This window comes from Ceratotherium simum, chromosome 4, assembly GCF_057802395.1.
Source record: "Ceratotherium simum simum isolate JZ-2026a chromosome 4, ASM5780239v1, whole genome shotgun sequence".
In the NCBI taxonomy this organism is placed as follows: Eukaryota; Metazoa; Chordata; class Mammalia; order Perissodactyla; family Rhinocerotidae; genus Ceratotherium; species Ceratotherium simum.
This window is the reverse complement of record NC_141903.1, coordinates 12002806-12021493: the sequence shown is the minus strand read 5'-3', so window position 1 is coordinate 12021493 and position 18688 is coordinate 12002806. Positions and strand designations below refer to the sequence as shown.

Sequence of the window (18688 nt, the reverse complement as noted above, 5' to 3'; positions counted from 1 at the left end):
ATCCTAGATATAAACTATTTTAGTTTAAGTGCACATATGCCAACTCTTTGCTTAAACAAACAATGTGACTAGTTTACTTGGATCATAAAAAAAAATAGATGGGAAGAGGGAGCCCACCATTCCAGTTTCTGCCTGGACATTGCCCAGTCACCCCCCTCCCACACTACTTTGCCAAATGAGCCGAGCAAATGCATCCTTACCTCCCAGGTGAACATTAATTACTGTTTGCACCATGCTTTGAGACCCACAGATGAAAGCAGTCATAAAAGCAAAAAGTGTTATTACATTGAGAATGGTTATAGGCTCTCATTTAGCTCTGGAAACTGATCAAGCAGGAATGTTGAATCATGAGACTAAGGTTGGCCGAATATTACACTTGTTAAAATTAATTTGAGCTTAAGCTTCAACACAGTGACATGTTTCCTTTAGATAAAGGGAGGTCCTCTAAGGATGCGTGAATCTATATGGGTCTTAGTTTTCAGCTGGGAACTAAAATTTTTCAGACATGCAGAAGGCAGGAAGACAAATGCGTCTCTGACTTCTGGTGGAGCAGGGAGACTATCTGGGCAGACTGCTTACTTTTGAGGCATCTTCTAAGTGATCCTCTGTGTCCTTTACCCCAAGAGGCAATGATAAGAACACTCAAAAAATTATGGGGAGTTAGAGCTGGAGCTGAATTTAAAGGGCTTATAATCCTACCTCTCACTGAAGGGCAAAACACTCTCTATGGGCTTGCTGAAAGGGCTGCTCAAGAATACTTAAATAATCTCTGTGATGGGGAGCTTATTACCTACAAGGAGGCCAATTCTGATGTTACTCAACAACTGTTCTTAAAAAGTTCTTTTCATGTTTATCCATTTTGTCAACAAATATTTATTAAACGCTTTCTATGAGCAAGTACTTTGTTAGGTGCTTTGGGAGATGGAAAGATTACAAACAACAACACTAATAGTGCAGATTCAACAACCACCTAGAGCAATACCCTAGCCTAGAAGAGCACCTGAAATGTAGTAGTTGTTCAGTAAATCTATGTTGAATGAATGAAAGAGTAAATTACACTCTAGAAAGAATGATGAAGCACATGCTGAAGGAACCATGATTCTAGGTAGACCTTATATAAAGGAGAGGCACAGACAGATGCAGCAGATGTCAAGCTGAATCTGCTTCCTTTAACTTTCATCATTCCTAGAACTGACATCTGAACCAATTTATAAAGTCCATTTCTTCTTCCAGGGGTCATGACTCAATTATCTGAGGACAGGTACAACTTCCCTTACCTCTTTTCCAGGCTCAAGAGCTGCAGGGCCTCTTACCTATTAAATGATCTCTAGTGCACGCATCAGTCTGAATTTCCTCCCCTGGGCAAATCCAGTTTCTCAATGAGGCTCTTAAGATGATGTCAGCCTAGAATGGAATGGACCAGCCAATCCAGATGTGATCACACCAGCATAGAGTACAATGGAACTCTTTTTCCTATGCTTCTCATACTGTCTCATACTGCACAAACCATTTTGTCATGGAACCCTTCTTTCCTGGGACACGTGTTTATATCCTGAGACAACCTAATGTTCCAAAGAACATAATTTGGAAAATAAGAGTATCACATTGTATGTTGGGCTTTTTTTTGTACTTGTTTTACACATCTTGCATTAAAATTGTAGAATTATAGCCCATTAATATGATTTACTGTGAAACCAGATTTTCTTCATACTAACTTGAACTTTGGGTTTTCTGTTTGTTCTTCAATTTGAATATTAAGAGGGGTGTAATTCAGTGGACAGAGCTTTGGACTCAGGTTGCTAATTCACTGTGTGGTGTGGGAAAAGCCACTTTCTGAACCACGATTTTGTCATCAGCAAAGTGAGATAGTTGGTCCAGATATTATCTGAAGTTTCTTCTAGAGTTAGCATTCAATGGTCTTTAGCCATAGCTTTCTTTGACTTTATTCCATGAATAAAATTCATTCCATGAATTTTACTGATCTCAGAAAAAGAGCAAGAGACAGCGAGATAACTGTTCTAAATAGAAGCATAGCAAAGGAGATAAGCAACAGGTCAACCCTACCCCCAGCTTCTAAGACTTACTAACACGACAAAACTGCATAAATTGTGAAACAAACATGAACTACTAGTCACAATGGTCTTTGTTCTGCATCTATACAATGTGGCAAGTTTTCATAAGGAAAGAAAAAGCCCAAGAATTTAACTGATACTGACACTTCAATCACACTGCTTCCACCATGATGAGGTTTGCTGGTTGCCCACACAAACCTGTTTGTTCATGCCCCAAATTGCACATCATTGCATCACCTGAAACGCAAACTCCTCGCTCACCTTAAGTCTTTCAGCATTTCAGCTCTGGTTGGCAGTGATTTCTTTCTTGGCAACTGTGATTATTTGAAAATAATGTCAAAACAAATCATTTCCCTTTTTCACCCCCAGACTATCACTCAGTGGCTATGCCTATTCCAGAGTAACTGCCCTCATCTCTCTTTATTTACTCCCTCCATGCTTTCTCTCTCTCCTCCACTGATTTCTGGCCTAATTCAAAATTCCCCCAAGACGTTAGGCAGACACATCGCAGGGTTGGGAAGGAAAGAAACAACTGTTTCCTGGTGCATGGTGAGGTTTCAGAACCACGAAGAGCAATGTGCGGTGGAGACTGGGGAAAAATCCATTTTAGTCAGCTCTTGCCTGTGGTTTTGAGGCCCCATTTGGAAGCCCACAGGTGGTGGAGATGCCAAAACTCTACAAAGAAGCTTTGCAGTAAGAACTATTCTCCCCAGAGCTTAGGAACCAAACCTTACACCATCACACACAAAGAACAGATTGCATCTGGGCCCGGCTGCCGTCCTAATGTCAGCCTGCTTGGCATTTACCTTCCTTCCCCAGGCTGACCTCTGAAGATGGGGGCAGGCTCTGGGGGCATTGTTCTAGCCCGTGCAAATGCTGCAGCCATTGTGTCAGCAAGGGAGAGCTGCCGGTTCCTTTCCAGCCCAACACTGTAATTTTATCAACTCTGGCTCAGAGAAACCTATATTTATAATGCTAATTAGGAAGGGCACACATTTAATTTGAGTGGAAGACTGTATCTCGCTGAGCCTGATAGCACAGGGCTCAAGCGACAGCAGTCAGAGGCAAAGCAGGCCTTTCTCCCATCTCCAAGTATTTGAAACAGGGGTTACTCTGGCCACACAATTTCTCTGTTGGATTAAAGAGAGCGAGAGGGAGAATGCTGAATATGCTGGAGCTCAGAAAACTTCGCATTTATCTCCTGCCTGCATAATATATTTCTCTGTGCACTGAGAAAACATGTCTATTATGTTATCTAATTGTTTCCTGACACATTTAGCAACATTTCACACTCTTTAAAGTGACATTAACGTTGCTGACAGTGGAGGTGCTTTCATTAGGTGGGCTTTGAATTGTAGCCAGGATGCGCTGCAGGTCTTCAAACAGGCTTGTAAATGGTGAGAAAGGCATTATTTATGAAAACAGAGACTTGGCCAACAGTGCCCCGTGGGTGCATATTAATTTTGCTGACTCTAGTCAATTTAAGAATGTTTGTGTGTGTGTGCACATGCACATGTGCGCGCGCACACACGCGCACACACACAGAACAACTTCTCATGAGCTGAACTAAGACACCTTCGTAGTCCAGCAGGCCAGGAGGCTGCCAGGGTGTCATGGAAACTCTCCAAAACATCTCTCCTTCCACGTGTTTTCACCCACAACGTAGCACTGTGCTATTTCAGACTCAAATCAGTCACTTGGCACCCAGTCCTGGGGCTGAGTAGCCACGTGGCTGGTGTATGTGGTCTGCGTAATTATCATGCTCCCAGTTGTGAAGTTAATTCTCCTCCTCTTCTCCCTTAATGCTTCCTCTTGCTCCTCTACGTCCTTTTCTTCCGTGTCTCCAGCTATCTGCATCCATGCATAGTTTTCCCTGGAGTGTATTCTAAGTGAGCCTTCAGAGAATGCTACCCTGTAGCACCTGCTTTTGCAGGGCCTGAAGAGAGAGATTTGAAGATTCCTTCTGACCTTCATGAGGAAAGTAAGCCAGGCTTGGAGAAGATGAGGAAGGTGCAAGTCAGGTTGTGAATTTCTGCAAGGACACAATCTTGTCTGTGATCTTGACCCCGTTGTTGACCTCCATGTCTGTTATGTGGGCAGAATGATTGTTAGAAATTGTGGAATTTTAGAACTGAAGGAGAGCTCCCTACAGATAGTTTCGTTCCTCCCACACTGCTACCCCTTCTAATCTGCCTTCCCAGCTTATCCTGGTTGGAATTGTTACTCTTCTCTCTTTACATCTCTAGCGCTGCAGTGACTCTATGTTAATCACAGAGATATGAACTAGTATCTTGGCTTTCCCATTAGTTACTGTGTGACCTTGGTCAAATCTCTTCATCTCTACAAGCCTTAGTTTCCTCATCTGTAAAATGGGGAAAATAATAGTACCCTCCAGATAGTCTTGTTGGAAGGATTATGTAAATTACAAACCATTAAATGTGCCAAGCATACTGCCGAGAACATTGTGAATGCTCAAAAAATGTTAGTGAATATTAGTATCTTCCACTGGAATATGGGTTCGATTGTGGCTAAGACTACATCATCACATTTCTTAAAAATACTGGGTCTATTATGTGATGGTGCAATAACATTGCATGCATTAACTGAGGCCTGGTGAGGGTAAGCAGTTTGCTCTGAGTCACACAACTAGCTAGCATCTGGGTAGCCACAGTAAGGAACCCTGGTCTCCTAACCCTAGTACTCTTTCTAATTGTATTGCTTGTTGGGTTTTTTAGGTACAAGGCAATGATTTTTTTTTTTTTTTTGTGAGGAAGATCAGCTCTGAGCTAACATCCATGCTATTCCTCCTCTTTTTGCTGAGGAATACTGGCTCTGAGCTAACATCTATTGCCAATCCTCCTCCTTTTTTTCCCCCAGAGCCCCAGTAGGTAGTTGTATGTCATAGTTACATGTCCTGCTAGTTGCTGTATGTGGGACGCGGCCTCAGCATGGCCGGAAAAGCAATGTGTCGGTGCACGCCTGGGATCCAAACCCGGGCCGCCAGTAGCGGAGCGCACGCACTTAACCACTAAGCCACGGGGCCGGCCCAAAGCAATGATTTTTAAACGACTGTTCAGGGAAGGAATGAACTAATGTGTATGACATCCACGGCCTCCTAACAAACTAGACCTGGTACCAGTCTAGTTTACATTTTCCATTCTAGTTTCAAAACATTTCTATGTCTTTCAAGGGGAGCTTTTCAGCCTTTCCATTGGCTATTTCCATTGGTTAGACTCCCAGAATTCTAATCTTTAACACCTTACCAAGGACCATTCAGTGAGGAATGGGTGAGTTCTGTGAGTGTGGGCAGCACAACATGAAATAGTTGAAGCATTGCCTCCTTGACCCCATGTTTTATCTTTCTTCTTCCTAAGGCACGTAGCAAAACACAGACTTACAGTGGAGAACCATTCACTATCTGCAGACAAAGCCTTTGAAAAGGAAAGATTCCAATAATGAGAATGAAAACAATTACCATTTGTAGAGCATTTTACCATTTGCAGTGTACTTTCCTATATGTTATTTAATCCTCAAAATGTCCTGGAAGGGGAATAGGACATTTATCTCATACTCTTCTAATGGATGATAATAATACTTATCATTTACTTCAGAACATTTAGATAAATGTCTCATTTAATACTTATAACAATCTGTGAAGTATTTTTATACACATTTTGGTTATCAAACAGTTAAGCCCAGAAAAGTTAAGTGACTTGCCAAAAGTCACCCAGCAAACCAGTGGCAGGGCCAAAATTTGAACTTCAGTCTGGTTCTAGTGCCAATCATATTGTCACATCAGTGACCGGTACTTCGTAATTACAGAGGTTAATTAAATTCTATTGTCATTTCCTGTGCAGTGTGGTGTGAGATCTAGAGCCAAAGTGCCTGGTCTCAAATTCTTCCTCCCAACCAACTTATCCCCTCTTAGTTCAGTCTTCTTATCTTTGAAATGGGGATCATATTATCCACCTCCAAAGGGTTGTTGTAAGATTAAATATAATAATATATGTAGAGGGCTTAGAAGTAATGCCTGGTACATCATAAGAGCTCAGTAAATCTTAGTGATTAGCAATATTGCTGTTTCTATGTACAACAAACACAAGGAGTGAATGTAAAAATGAGAAAGATAGATTCCCAAGTGTCATGGAAGTTGTTTTCCAAGGAAGTCCTTTGAAAATTAAGTTTTGGCATGGGCTTACAGTTTCTTTAAATCTTTCTCTACAAGTTTTTTCCCCAACTAAGCTCTTTTGAGAGTGTAATGTAGATTCCAGAAGGGCAAGAAACAGCCCAATCTATCTTCCACGTGTTACTCAGCTTAGAGAGATGACTCTATAAGGGACTGCATTGCCCTCACAGTTTAGCACTTTCATCTTGTGTTTCTGGATAGCGTTGGGTCACATCTCCCAAGCAGTTCCCTAGGGCAGGAAGCTTTCATAATTAGAATGGAATCACATCTTCTGACACAGGGGTTAGGTTGTAAGGTCAGCAGCTGAGCCAGAAAATGTGGTCACACTACTACCCTTAGAAAGGTGCCACCTTGGAGACTGACATATTGTCTCTTAATACGTCTAACAGTTGTTCCTCCAAGGTTGTCACAGACTGCTATGTCTTCATTTGAGCACCAGAGGAAGTAACGGCTTAATATTCTAGCCACTTGATTAAAAGAACAGGACATATATTTAGAATCAGAATCAATTCTTCTCAGCAAGCTACTTACACACTGAGAAGCACCTAAAACCCAAGACCAACAGGCACAGCACCCAGCAGTGAAGTCAATGCCATGTGCATTTGATAGACATCCAATAAATTTTCGTGGAGTGAATTGTTATAATCAACCAATCACGCTGCTGTTTACTGCGTACAAGCCCTGGGCTGAGTCCTAGGATGCAAAGGTGTATAATCTACAATTTCTACCCAGGCACTCTCAGTCTCATGAATGAGCCAGACATTTAGACAAATAAAATTCTAATACATTGCAAGTTCAATGATAGAAGTATGTCTTGGGTACCAGTGGGTGGAGTGGTCGGGAAAGATTTATAAAGAAGTGAATGCTTGAGGTGAGTCTTTGAGGAGGTTTTCAGGAGGTTGAGACTACCAATGAGAAGGGAACACCTTCCACACACAGAGAAGGATGCGAGGAGGGAAAGGTAGATATTCAGTAGTACAGTTGCTTTCATGTGGTTAGAGTACAGGGAATGAGGGGGTCTGGCAAGAGATAATTGCCTTGTAAGAGTTTGAACTGTATTATGGAGGCAGTGGGGAATCTTGGGAGAGTTGAGAGAAGAAGCATGACATGAGCAAATTTGTATATTCAGAAATATGTTGGCTCTTGTATGGAGGGGAGAAACACAGGAGTGAGGGATGCCAGTAACTGGGAAGCTAGAACCATAGACTGTGCTGTCCAATGTGGTAGCCACTAGCCACATGTAGCCATATAAACTTCAGTTAATTAAGAATTCAGTTCCTTCATTGCACTAGCCACATTTCAAAAGCTCAGTAGCCACATATATTAAACATTGTAGACATAGAACATGCCCATCATCACAGAAAGTTCTATTGGACAGCATTGATCTGGACAACTACACATCACCAATATAATAATGCCATCTCACCCTAAAGGAGGTGAAGATGTAATTAAGGTGCCTGTCAAGCAACTAGGAATTTCTGGTCAGAAGGTATTTGAGGATCCATTACCTTTAGCTAAACAGCTGAGTCACTATAAGTAAAGTAGATTTGTGTCCTCAAAAGGGGAAGCTGCACAGATTCACTGCATTTCACCTCGTGAATATGAAGGGGCTGGCATTAAAAAATTACAGAAATCATATTACTTCAAAATAAACTCTACCCTCCATCTATAGCCTGATCTATATTTGACACATTTCAAAGTGCAATGCTGCCAGGAAGATGTGATATATAAACATGCAAGTTGTTAGTGAGATCTGGTAACGACACCCAAATGCATAGAGCCCCAAACTGTGAAGACAGTTCATGCTCGAGCTCCTGAAAGAGGCCCTTTAACTGGGGCAAGTCCAACAACTTGCCGTTCTTCCAATAAATTACGTATAATAGCTTGTGCGAAATCAGGATAGTTTTGCCAGGGCCATCTGAAAACGATTTGTTTTCAAGAAAATGCTTAACTGGGCTTTAGTAAGTTCAGTGAAGTATGAGTGAAGAGGGCAATTAGGTCTTCTGCTGTGAAAATGAGAACTTTAAATGGGGTGATATGGAATAGAGCAAACCCAGTTAGGTTGATATTGCTTCATTGAGAAGACATGAGAGGTCATCATGAAAATTCCTCAAGTGAGGTTCAATAACCCACATCTGAGTTGGAACATTCTCCCCTGAGTCTCTCACCCCTACAAAGGCAGCCAAACTCTCTCTTGACAAACGGGTCTCTCCTAGCTTCAGAGAAAGGCGTGCTATAACTTCCATCACTGACGCATTAGACAGGTTGGAGGAACATTGCCTGCTCTCTAACTTAAATTCCCCAACGGCAATTTAAGTTTATTTGCTTATTTTCTTAGGTGGGGAGAAAGAGCTAACTGAATCAAATTTTTCACTTCTAATATCTGCCCAATTCTTATCAATTAGGAAAAAAAGCTACTTAAAAATTGACCATGTGAAATAAAAGCATGCTAATCTAAGGCCATCACACATGCTGACCCCGTTTCTCAACCTGGGCACTGTTGACATTTGGGGCTGGAAATTTTTTGTTGTGAGAGACTCTTCTGTGCATTGTAGGATGTTGAGCAGCATCTCTGGTCTCTACCCTCTAGAGGCCAGTAGTATCCCCACCCCCACTGCACCTCCCCCCAACCCCCGTGCCAAATTGTGATAACCAAAATGTCTCCAGACATTTGGGGGAGGAAATGTCCCCTGGGGAGCAAAATCGCCCCCTGTTAAGAATGACTGATCTAGCCTAACATCAGCACTAAACATAAGCAGCCTGCTACATGGAATATAAATATATAATATGATATCAATATAAAATATAAATATATATGTCTATATTTTAATTTTAAGTTGCTATATTCATTGACGTCATTTTGCATTCTACAATTATAATTGAAACTACAGTCTCTGTCCTTTTGTTAAAATTTAAGATGTAGGTAAGAAATTGAGTCCCCTTCACCCTACCCCAAGATCAGTGTGGTACACCTAAGGCCCGACACCACCTAGAAGGTGATCTGAGTTTCTCTCCAGTGCTGGGACGGAGAGCTGCTGGAGCATGCTCGATTGGTAATAAGTAGACAGCCATCTGCCTGCATCTCTCCCTAACTCTTTAAGATCCACAATATTCTTATAAACAGACTAGATACCTCCCACCATAAATGGCTTCACGTGTTTGATTTCTCATGATTTAACTGGAAAGGAGTCAGCCTATAGAACACGAAACTTTCATAATTCTGGAGGCAGAAGACTTAGAATCTATGTCCAGTTCTTCTACTAAATATATGAGTGGCACTGGCCGAGTTATTTGCTTGCTTGGGCTTAGTGATCAGTTTTAGGCAGGACGCTTTTGGTTCTAAGTGACAAAAACCAACTCAAGCTGGCTTTAAAACAAACCAAAAATGAAGATGAGGTGGTGGAGAATAAATTGGTTCATATGTTAAAACGTTTAGCAGCAGTGTTGCTTCAGGCCTGGCTGAATCCAGGCACTCTACTGATGCCATCAGGAATGTCTCTCCCTTCATCTCACATCTCTGCTTTCCTCCCTGTTGACTCCATTCTCAGGCAGCCTCTTCCCTTCAGTGGCAAGATAGCTGCAGTTGTTCCAGCCTCACCATTTCCCAGACTCAGCCCCAAGGGGAAAGAATGACAGCCTCCCCACCTGTGGCACAGCCATGCGCACACAGTAGGTGCTTGTGAACCAACTGGAACCAATAAGCTGCAAGTCTCATTAGTTCCATCTGGGTCCATTGTACCTACTATGTGCCAGGCACAGTCCTAAGGGCCTTACATATATTATCACCAGTCTTCACAACAACATGTGAAGTTAGTGTTATTATCATCAGAGAGGCCCAAAGAGATGAAGTAAGTTGCTCAAACTCACACAGAAAGTGGCCAAAGCTCAGTCAGCCTGGATCCAATGTCTGTGCCCTCTCCATCCCCCCATCTAGGCTTTATAAGACAGATAAAATCAGATACACTAAGAAATTGGGGATGGATTGCACAGTACAGAGACAGAAATACTGCTGGTGGGAAGGCAGAAATAAACGTTTGTGAAAGACAATGAGACGATCACATTCACTGGAGTCCAGGGTTTCATTTGGGGCGGAGTGGAAAGCAAGAATGGGATGGGTTGGATGATAAAGCAATTACTAGGTGAATTTGAGCGTGAGGCGACTCCAGGTTTAGGAATAGCCCGTGGTCGTTTTGGCAAAACACAAACCTGAGTTCAGATCTTGGTTCTGCCCCTTGGGTGTGTTATTAACATCCCTGAGTCTCTAGACAGTGTTGTTGTGGTAATTGTGAAAGGGGCATAAATAAAATCTCCAGCCTGGTACTTAGCACATAAAATAGGCTGAACAGATGTGCAGTGGCTTCATCCACGTTCCATTAGCTGGAGGTAGGGAATCCAGTTAGACTTGTTGTCAGGGCAACTTGAGCCTATGTGATGGTGGCCATGGCTGCCATGCCCCACTGCCTCATTGAGCCCATCATACCTTGATGAAGGATGTCCCATCACCCAGCCCTCTGCAAGTTCCACATGCAGAACTAGGCAGAACTTGAAAAACCTGATGCACTTTCCTGAATAATGTTCTCATGCAACTCAAGAGAAAGTAGGACCATATTCCTGAAAAATGTATTGGTTACAAACAAAAGGAGGGCAATATCTCAGGTACTGAAAATATTTCTACTTACATACTTATTCATATACTTCACATTTTAACTCCTTCAAAAATAAGGGCTTCACAAATCCCAAGCATTTGGGGAAAAAAAGTGGATAATTTAGTCAGACAACTGAAAAAACAGCAAGCATTGGGAAATGTTATTGGCACAATTATTTAAATTCTCTATCCAACTGTTTTGCCTAGGTTAATATAGTCCTTTTGCATTACTCAACTTTAATACAAAGGCCATATTTTCATTAAGTTTTTGAACTTACCAAGCCACAGAAGACTCCCAGTTTTTGACACAAGAATTGCTTTCTCTCTTTACAAATTATTTATTCTATGTGAGCGGTCACTGTGGCTATTTTCAGGAGGAACCTTGTTTCTGCCCATGGTTAATAACCTCCCCGAGGGTGACCTTGAAGGTGCCTTCCAGAAAAGGACTGATGAGTTTGGGTTTCATATCTTGCTCATTTTTTAGAAATCATTCTTGTCTAATGTGGAAAATAGTAGAATGAACCATTCAAGGCTTGGCTTTTGGAGTCAGACTGCCTGGGTTCAAATCCCAGCCAGTTCTACTGCTTACTAACAGTGCAGTATTAAGAAAGAGTTAGTCCATCTAGGCCTCAGTTTCTTCACCTATAAAAGGGGATGATAATAGTACTTTGTTCATAGAAAGTCGTGAATGTTAAAAAGGAAACATAACATGTGAAATATTTAGCTCAGTTCTTAGCACAAGGCCAGATCACATATATAATTTGTAATGAGGTCATTGAACTTTTTATTTTGGATGTAATTTTTCCTAGTACTGTTTTTTTTCATACTCCACCAATATTCTGATATCCCACCACTACACAGATCAATTGTGCATTGTCTATGCAGAACATTTTAATATCTGTTTGCCATTAATCTTTTGAATGAAAAAGGAACCAGTTGTTTTAAGTGAATTTTGGGAATTGATCTGCAACATGCCCTCGATCATAAATTAGTGAATATATTAGCAACAGTTGGGTAGAACAGCAATTTCACTGAAAATATTTACTGCTTTGGGGATGGAGGGAAGATTACAGCCCTTTAATCTTGGATAGGAGAACTAAATCTGGATCCAAATCAATTTAAGAAGAAAAATGGTGCTATAGTTGAGACAATGGGAGTTAAAGCAATGTGACCTCAACCACAGATGGTGTAGGATTAAGTTTTCAGGTGTGGCTGAAGCAGATGATGAATGAGCATGCTTCCAGGCAACCATGCCTGGAGCATGGCTGGCAAATAAGTGCCGTGCATCTGCTCCTTTTCACCCACTCCTGGTCCATGGTTTTCTAATTGATGATGGCATTGTTTCCCACTGAACCCAGGGCATCCTCAGAATCCTTCTCAACACAGCATTCCAAACAGCCACTACTAATCTATCAGAGTTAGCAGGGAACTGCTTTGTCCAGCTATAGGTCATTTAATCAGAAAAAGTTCATGAGTTGGAACTCTCACAAAATCTTACTCATTTGGAAATAGATAAAGTAGCAAAATTTGAATTAGTCCCCATTTTTAAGGTCATGGGGGAATCCAATCACGAAGATAATTAGACTTTGATTTACACGGGAATCTTGGAAAACACACACATACACACCCACACATACACAAAACCATATGAGTTTAATGAATGACATATTGCTGCCTTTGCATGTTTCCTTTTGCTTTTTAACAGATCAATTAAACCCCGTTTTTCGTATGTTTTCTGGGGACTCCATACCCATTCAAAATGCAACTTCAAAAATAGTTCGGGGATCAAGGGCCCTCTGTAGTGCATAAAGCAGGAGCCAGGTAAGTTCATAGCCCGTGGTTCCGTGCCCATCCCACACTGGGTATTTTGGTAGGAGTCGTGGTCTATAGAGTGAGCCTGTATAAGTTCCAGCTTTCTCCCCTGTACTTTGGAACCTGTTTGTGTCTGTACAGATGGTCTCTGTCAGTTGGAATAGTCAGGGGGAAAAATGTAGCATAAGTGCACAAAATTAGCAAATGACATAGCAAATAGGGAACAGCAAACAATCTGATTGGGGGCAGATCTAGGGACTGAGAAATTTCCCAAGTAATGGGAGATACCAGCAAGCAGAGGTTCAGGAGCTAGCAGAGCATGGATTTACAGGGGGCAGGGAAATAACAGGAATCAGACAATTCTGTGATGTGTATTTCATACACTGAAGTAACCCCAGTGCTTTCATTGTGTTATGACTGCTCTTCCGTTGTCTGTATTTGTATAAATTAAAAAGCAGTTCGGTCTGCGCTATGTGAAATGAATTCATGCTGAACAAAATTTCGAAAAGTTCATGTAAAGAGTGATTTCACAGCAACTATCATATCAGGCTCCTGGAAAATTGCACTTGAACTTCAGTTCCACCTCAGTCACTCAAAGGAATTTAAAAATTGGCTCCTAGCCATCCTTGTTCTTCAACATGCAGTTTCAGATATGCCTCAATAATACAAACTTTAAAGCCTATTGATTGCGAGTTAAAATCTCTTCCTCCCAGAGCCTCGCCACTAAGTGGACGTCAACACTGGCTTCACAGTGCCCTGGTCAGGACACCTTGTATGCAGGAGCGTTGAAGAAGGCAGAGGGTAACGTTGCTATGAAGGAGCCACTTTGAACTTCATAACAAAATTACGAGAAAAGCTTTGAACTCTGCCAGATGATAGCTGCTGTAAATGGTTATTCAAAGAAATGTTTCTTATTTGAAGTCTTGACAGTGCCTTGGGATTGGGAGATAGGAAACTGGAAACATGATTTCCTGTAAATCACCTCCCTCATTGTATGTCCCCTTCTTCCTTTTTTGTCACCTTGCTGTTTGGCAAACACCATGCAGAGTGGTTAGAGGGTAAATTTTGGAATAGACAAAACTGAATTTGACTCCTGGCCCTTATCTCTTACTAGCTATGCAATCTCACCTCTCTGTGCCCCAGTTTCCTCATCTATAAAATGAGGATTATAATAATTCTAACCTACAGGACTGCTTTGGAATTAAATGAGATAATATATGTAAAGTGGCTGGCACAGTGAGTGGCAGATAGTCATTGCACAAAACCATTAGCAGTTAAAATAGTAATAATAATGATAGTTACTATTATTGGAGGGAAATCTATGGGAGAAGGTATTGATTATATGTTAGCACTGATTCTGATGAAACTCTAATGTGGTACATCTACCTTTGCCAGAGCATCTGGCAAGAACGTCATGCTTTATTGACTCCCAAACAGTTATGATGAATTGAATTTTTGAAATCAAACTCCATTTATCCATTGATCTATTTCAGGGACCATTCTTCTTCAATTGTGTTACTGGGCAGCAGCCCCTAACGTTTAAGCTTTGAGTATCTTATGTCCTGTCTCTTTCTGCTACTCCGTCCCTCAAAAAGGATAACAGGCTAGTGCTTTGATGTCTCTGTGCGATTGTTCATTGTTTCCTCTCACTGAAAGTCCCTTTTTTCCTCTTTTGAAGACTGCTCAGGCATCGCCTTTCCCAGGCATCTCTGTTTGACTCTCTACCTCCACCAGGCCAGGCTGGACCAAGCCTCCCTTTTCTCTACCCCCACAGCACCATGTCCTTACATGCCACCATCCTGCTCTTTATTATGTGGGGCTGAAATGACGTATGTACCTGTCTGCCTCCCCCACTAGACTGTGACCTCTCTGAGGGCGGGAATGATGTCTTGCTTATTTTTGTATCCTCAGTGTCTCAGAGTGCACATAAGAGGCACTCATATATTTTATTGAAACAAAATTATCTATCAATAACATTTAAGGCACTGAGGAATAGATCAGGAAATACAATTATGAAAGCAACAATGAAAATTGGCATCCATTTGAGGTGTCTGAAAATGTCTTCACATATATATTACATCTAAAAGCAGAACAACATGTCCCTTCTGGCTCAGGCACTTCTTGCCCGAGTTGAAACTCTAACTTGACTCTTGAGTTTGTTTTCGCAGCATCTTACCCTTCCCACCACACCCCCAGCTTTAGGGCATAACCTGTGGACTGCTACTCTTGGCTCCTTTTGCTGAACTTCCCAAATGAACAAACCAGCAGGCAAACAATTGTGAGGACCCCAAGATGTAAGGGTGAATCAGGTGAAAGTACACAATTATCCTCACTAGGCAGTCTGCTGCCAGGAGCTCCCTGCCACCTGAAAAGAGAGGTTGCAGTAGCCTTCCATGTGGGAGGAGAACTTCTTGATCCAAGGGCAGCTCCAAGTCTGCCCACCTCCTGCTAGGCTGGCTGTTCCTCCTCATGGCCTGGCATGGTTGTGTAGGAAATCCCCCATGGTGTCCCAAAAAATTACATGGTGGAGAGAGTGGGGGCATTGGCTGATTCTTTGGGGTGCAAATGTGTCACTCTTTCCACCTCTCTTCTACTTCTACCCCAAGCTAATTTGGTTTTAGTCTACCTTATTTATTTGTTCATTCATTCAACGGGTGCTATTCGTTAGGAAGATGTTGAGGATACAGGGGTGAATAAAAGAGAAAGATGTTCACCTTCCGATAGTAACATGGATGATGAGGAAATGTAAACAGGCTAATAGGATAGAGCAGATAGGTGGGCAACTTTCAAGAAGGCAGACAGGGAAGGCTTGAATAAGAGAAGAAACAGGATTGTAACTATCAGTGAGGTGTAAGTAGGGGAGAATGCTCCACATGGAGGGGACAGGAAATGTAAAGACTCTCAAGATGGAATAGTGAGGCATAGTCAAGCAACAGAAATGAAGATGGCCACGTTGGCTGGAGAACAAGGGGCCAAGTGGAGAGTGGTAATGGCCACTATTAGAGGTGAGGTAGGAGAGACAGCTAGTGCCAAAGTAGGCAAGACACATGTTGTCATAAGGAGTTGGAGTTTCTTTCTACATGCAATGGGAAGCTGTTGGAAATTGCCAAGCAGGCAAGTGATATGACCTAATTTCTATCTTCAAAATATCATTCTGGCTGCTGCAGAGAAGGGATGGGGACAATGGGGAGTAGATGGGTATGTGGCAAGAGTGGAAGCAGGGAGACCAGGAGGGAGACAGTTCAGTGAGGGATGTGCAGACTTACGTTAGGACAATACCAGAGGAGAAAGGAAGAAGTGGATGTTTTCCAGACTGATTCCATTTCAGCTGTGTAGATGAATACTTCTGCTCATGCCGGGTTTCTGAAATATGCAACTACCCGTAGTGTGAAATTGGACATTTGGAGAAACATCAAACCACTCAAAAAAATACATCTGGAGCATTTCATTTTTTTTTGTGGATATTTGTATTGTGAGGTGGTTTCAGTGTAACTTTCTCTGGATGCTTTCATGACACTCATTGCTGACCTTTGACCCCTCTGTCCTCTTTCCCAGGTCGTCCCATTCCACCTACATCCTCGTCTAGCCTCCTCCCATCTGCTCAGCTGCCTAGCTCCCATAATCCTCCACCAGTTAGCTGCCAGATGCCATTGCTAGACAGCAACACCTCCCATCAAATCATGGACACCAACCCTGATGAGGAATTCTCCCCCAATTCATACCTGCTCAGAGCATGCTCAGGGCCCCAGCAAGCCTCCAGCAGTGGTAAGGAAACTGTGGTGTCTGAATGTGTGATGTTGTATACTTGACATTCTCGAATCTCCGGCAAAATGACGACTCTGAAACAAGGGCTGGGGACAAGGTGGTGTGGGGATCATCAAGGTGAAATACGTTTGTTGTTTTGTGGCATTGCCATTCCAGGATACATTTGTTGAAGGTCACAGTTACTGAAGAGATTTTGCTCATTTTAACAGGGTTTGGGCCTCCTTCAGTAGAAGGAATTTGCCCGCTGCTGCACATGAGAGCATGCAGGTCTCAAAGGTGAAGTGCAGAGAGACAATGGAATATTGAATTTTGTATTACTACAATTCTGGTCATAGCTGAGTGACCCTGGACACCCTCACGTGCCCAATTTGTGTGCATCTCAGATCTCTTGTTTTTTGATGGTTGGCTTTTGACTTTTTCTTCCTTCCTTGTTTAAATGATTTTGTGTTTAAAATGTGTTCCCTTGACATGAATACGGAATGTCTTGCCAAGTCTGAAGTGTTTGGGGGTGACCTCTCCTATAACCCTCTACTTGTGCCACTTCACTTGAATTTAACAGGCTGATTGTATGGTACCATGACACATACTGCTTCTAAATCCCTAGTTCTCATTGTGGTTTTCACAATCACAGAGCAAAGGGACTGGTTACAGGGTTCTATCCTGCTTTTGAGAATTTTGTGGCAACTGCCTTACCTTCCAACCTCTAAATTTTAGGTAGAATTGCCCTGGGCCCAGCAACAATCACGCCTTATTTTGTTCTCCTGTTAGTGACTTGTTTACAAAACATACGAATGTAGAAGTTAGCAATATCTAGGGGTAAGTACCCATGGAGCAAGGAGAAACGTTTGCAAAAATTAATTACTCCTGACCCAAAGGCTTCAGAGTTATTTTCTGAATTGGCCGCTCATGGTGTTCATTAACATATTCCATCAAAAGCGATACAGAGCTTTCCATGCCAAGAGTGTTCCTTGATGAGATTGTATTTTGGCTCCATCCATGAGTGTATGCCACCACTGGCCTCAACCTCTACAATTAGAGAGGACCCCCTAAATACATTTAAGATGATTCATTCTGGAGATGGGATGATGGACTGCTACTTGTGATGGCCCATGCCCTTCTTCAAAGCCAGGCCTGATATATTTAGTAAACTCATATTCTTTTTCAAAAAAAATTACCTAATCAAATCTCTCATCAAATGAGCAATCCATTGTTGATATTATGTAGGCCTTTAATCTACCATAAATCTTTATTAGAACTCATCAGAGCTTCTAGTTGGAGAGAAATGTGATTATGGCACTCTTAAAATGACATTACATCATTGGGGTGATTGGTTTATCATTTGGAGAAGAGACATCAATCATAACTAGCATAACCACACAGTAAATGAATTCAACCTTTCTACCGCGGAACAATGACACTGTAATTGCTCAAAATCAGGCTTAAAATGAAATCAGAAAATGCTCTTTCTTCAAATATGATGTTAACTTAATGGAATATATTATGAAAAATCATGTTTGAGGAAATTCTATATAATTAAAAATATGTGGAAATATATTCCCTTTTTTCTTTCATTGGAACCTGATTTTAGCTACAGAACCTTTTTTTTTTTTTTTTTTGCTGCAGAGATTATGTTGCATTTAATTGAACTGTGCTCACTTATGTTTTGCTGCTTTTTATTTCATACTATGTAATCGTGATGAACATTGTATTATGAGGGACAAGAGGCTTTTGAAATGAGGTGCACCTGCTGATAGCTTTTTAAAAACAGACAATTATTAGGGAGAAAATGAGCTTTTAAAAACGATGTCCTTTTATGCATATATGGAGACCCAAGCAAAGATGATTTCTATGAGAGAGATCAGTTCATGTCTCCGGACCGTCTAGAATGTTTTCTTAGTGATAACGCTGTGAGTGATTTCTTTTCTTTTGGATGTTGTATCAGATTGTAAGTTGTTGATAGGGTATTTTTGTTAGCTTTCTGCCTAATCAAGACCTCATTTTGGTGGACACAACAGATCTATGTGTTCAGAGTCAAACTTATCCATTTTTCATCACTCATACCAATTTGTTCAGGTCACTTAAGATTGATAGCAATTTAAGCTTCAGCAACAGAGGAAAATACCACAGAAAATTTGAGGGTCTGTTTTCATCCCAAACTAGAGCTGTGCTGATATGATTTCTTCATCTGAGGGGTGAAGACCCAATTGT

At 41.6% G+C, this 18688-nt stretch overlaps 1 protein-coding gene across 2 annotated transcripts in view; it reads left to right on the top strand.

The window, feature by feature from the left end:
• The window catches only part of TENM2 (teneurin transmembrane protein 2), a 573466-nt gene that overhangs the window by 201973 nt on the left and 352805 nt on the right, over positions 1-18688 (top strand). For both annotated transcript variants that reach the window (XM_087429448.1, XM_014786118.2), the window contains exon 2: positions 16271-16480. In XM_087429448.1, the coding sequence (XP_087285574.1) occupies positions 16271-16480 (210 nt within the window). The remainder of the gene's footprint in view (positions 1-16270; positions 16481-18688) is intronic.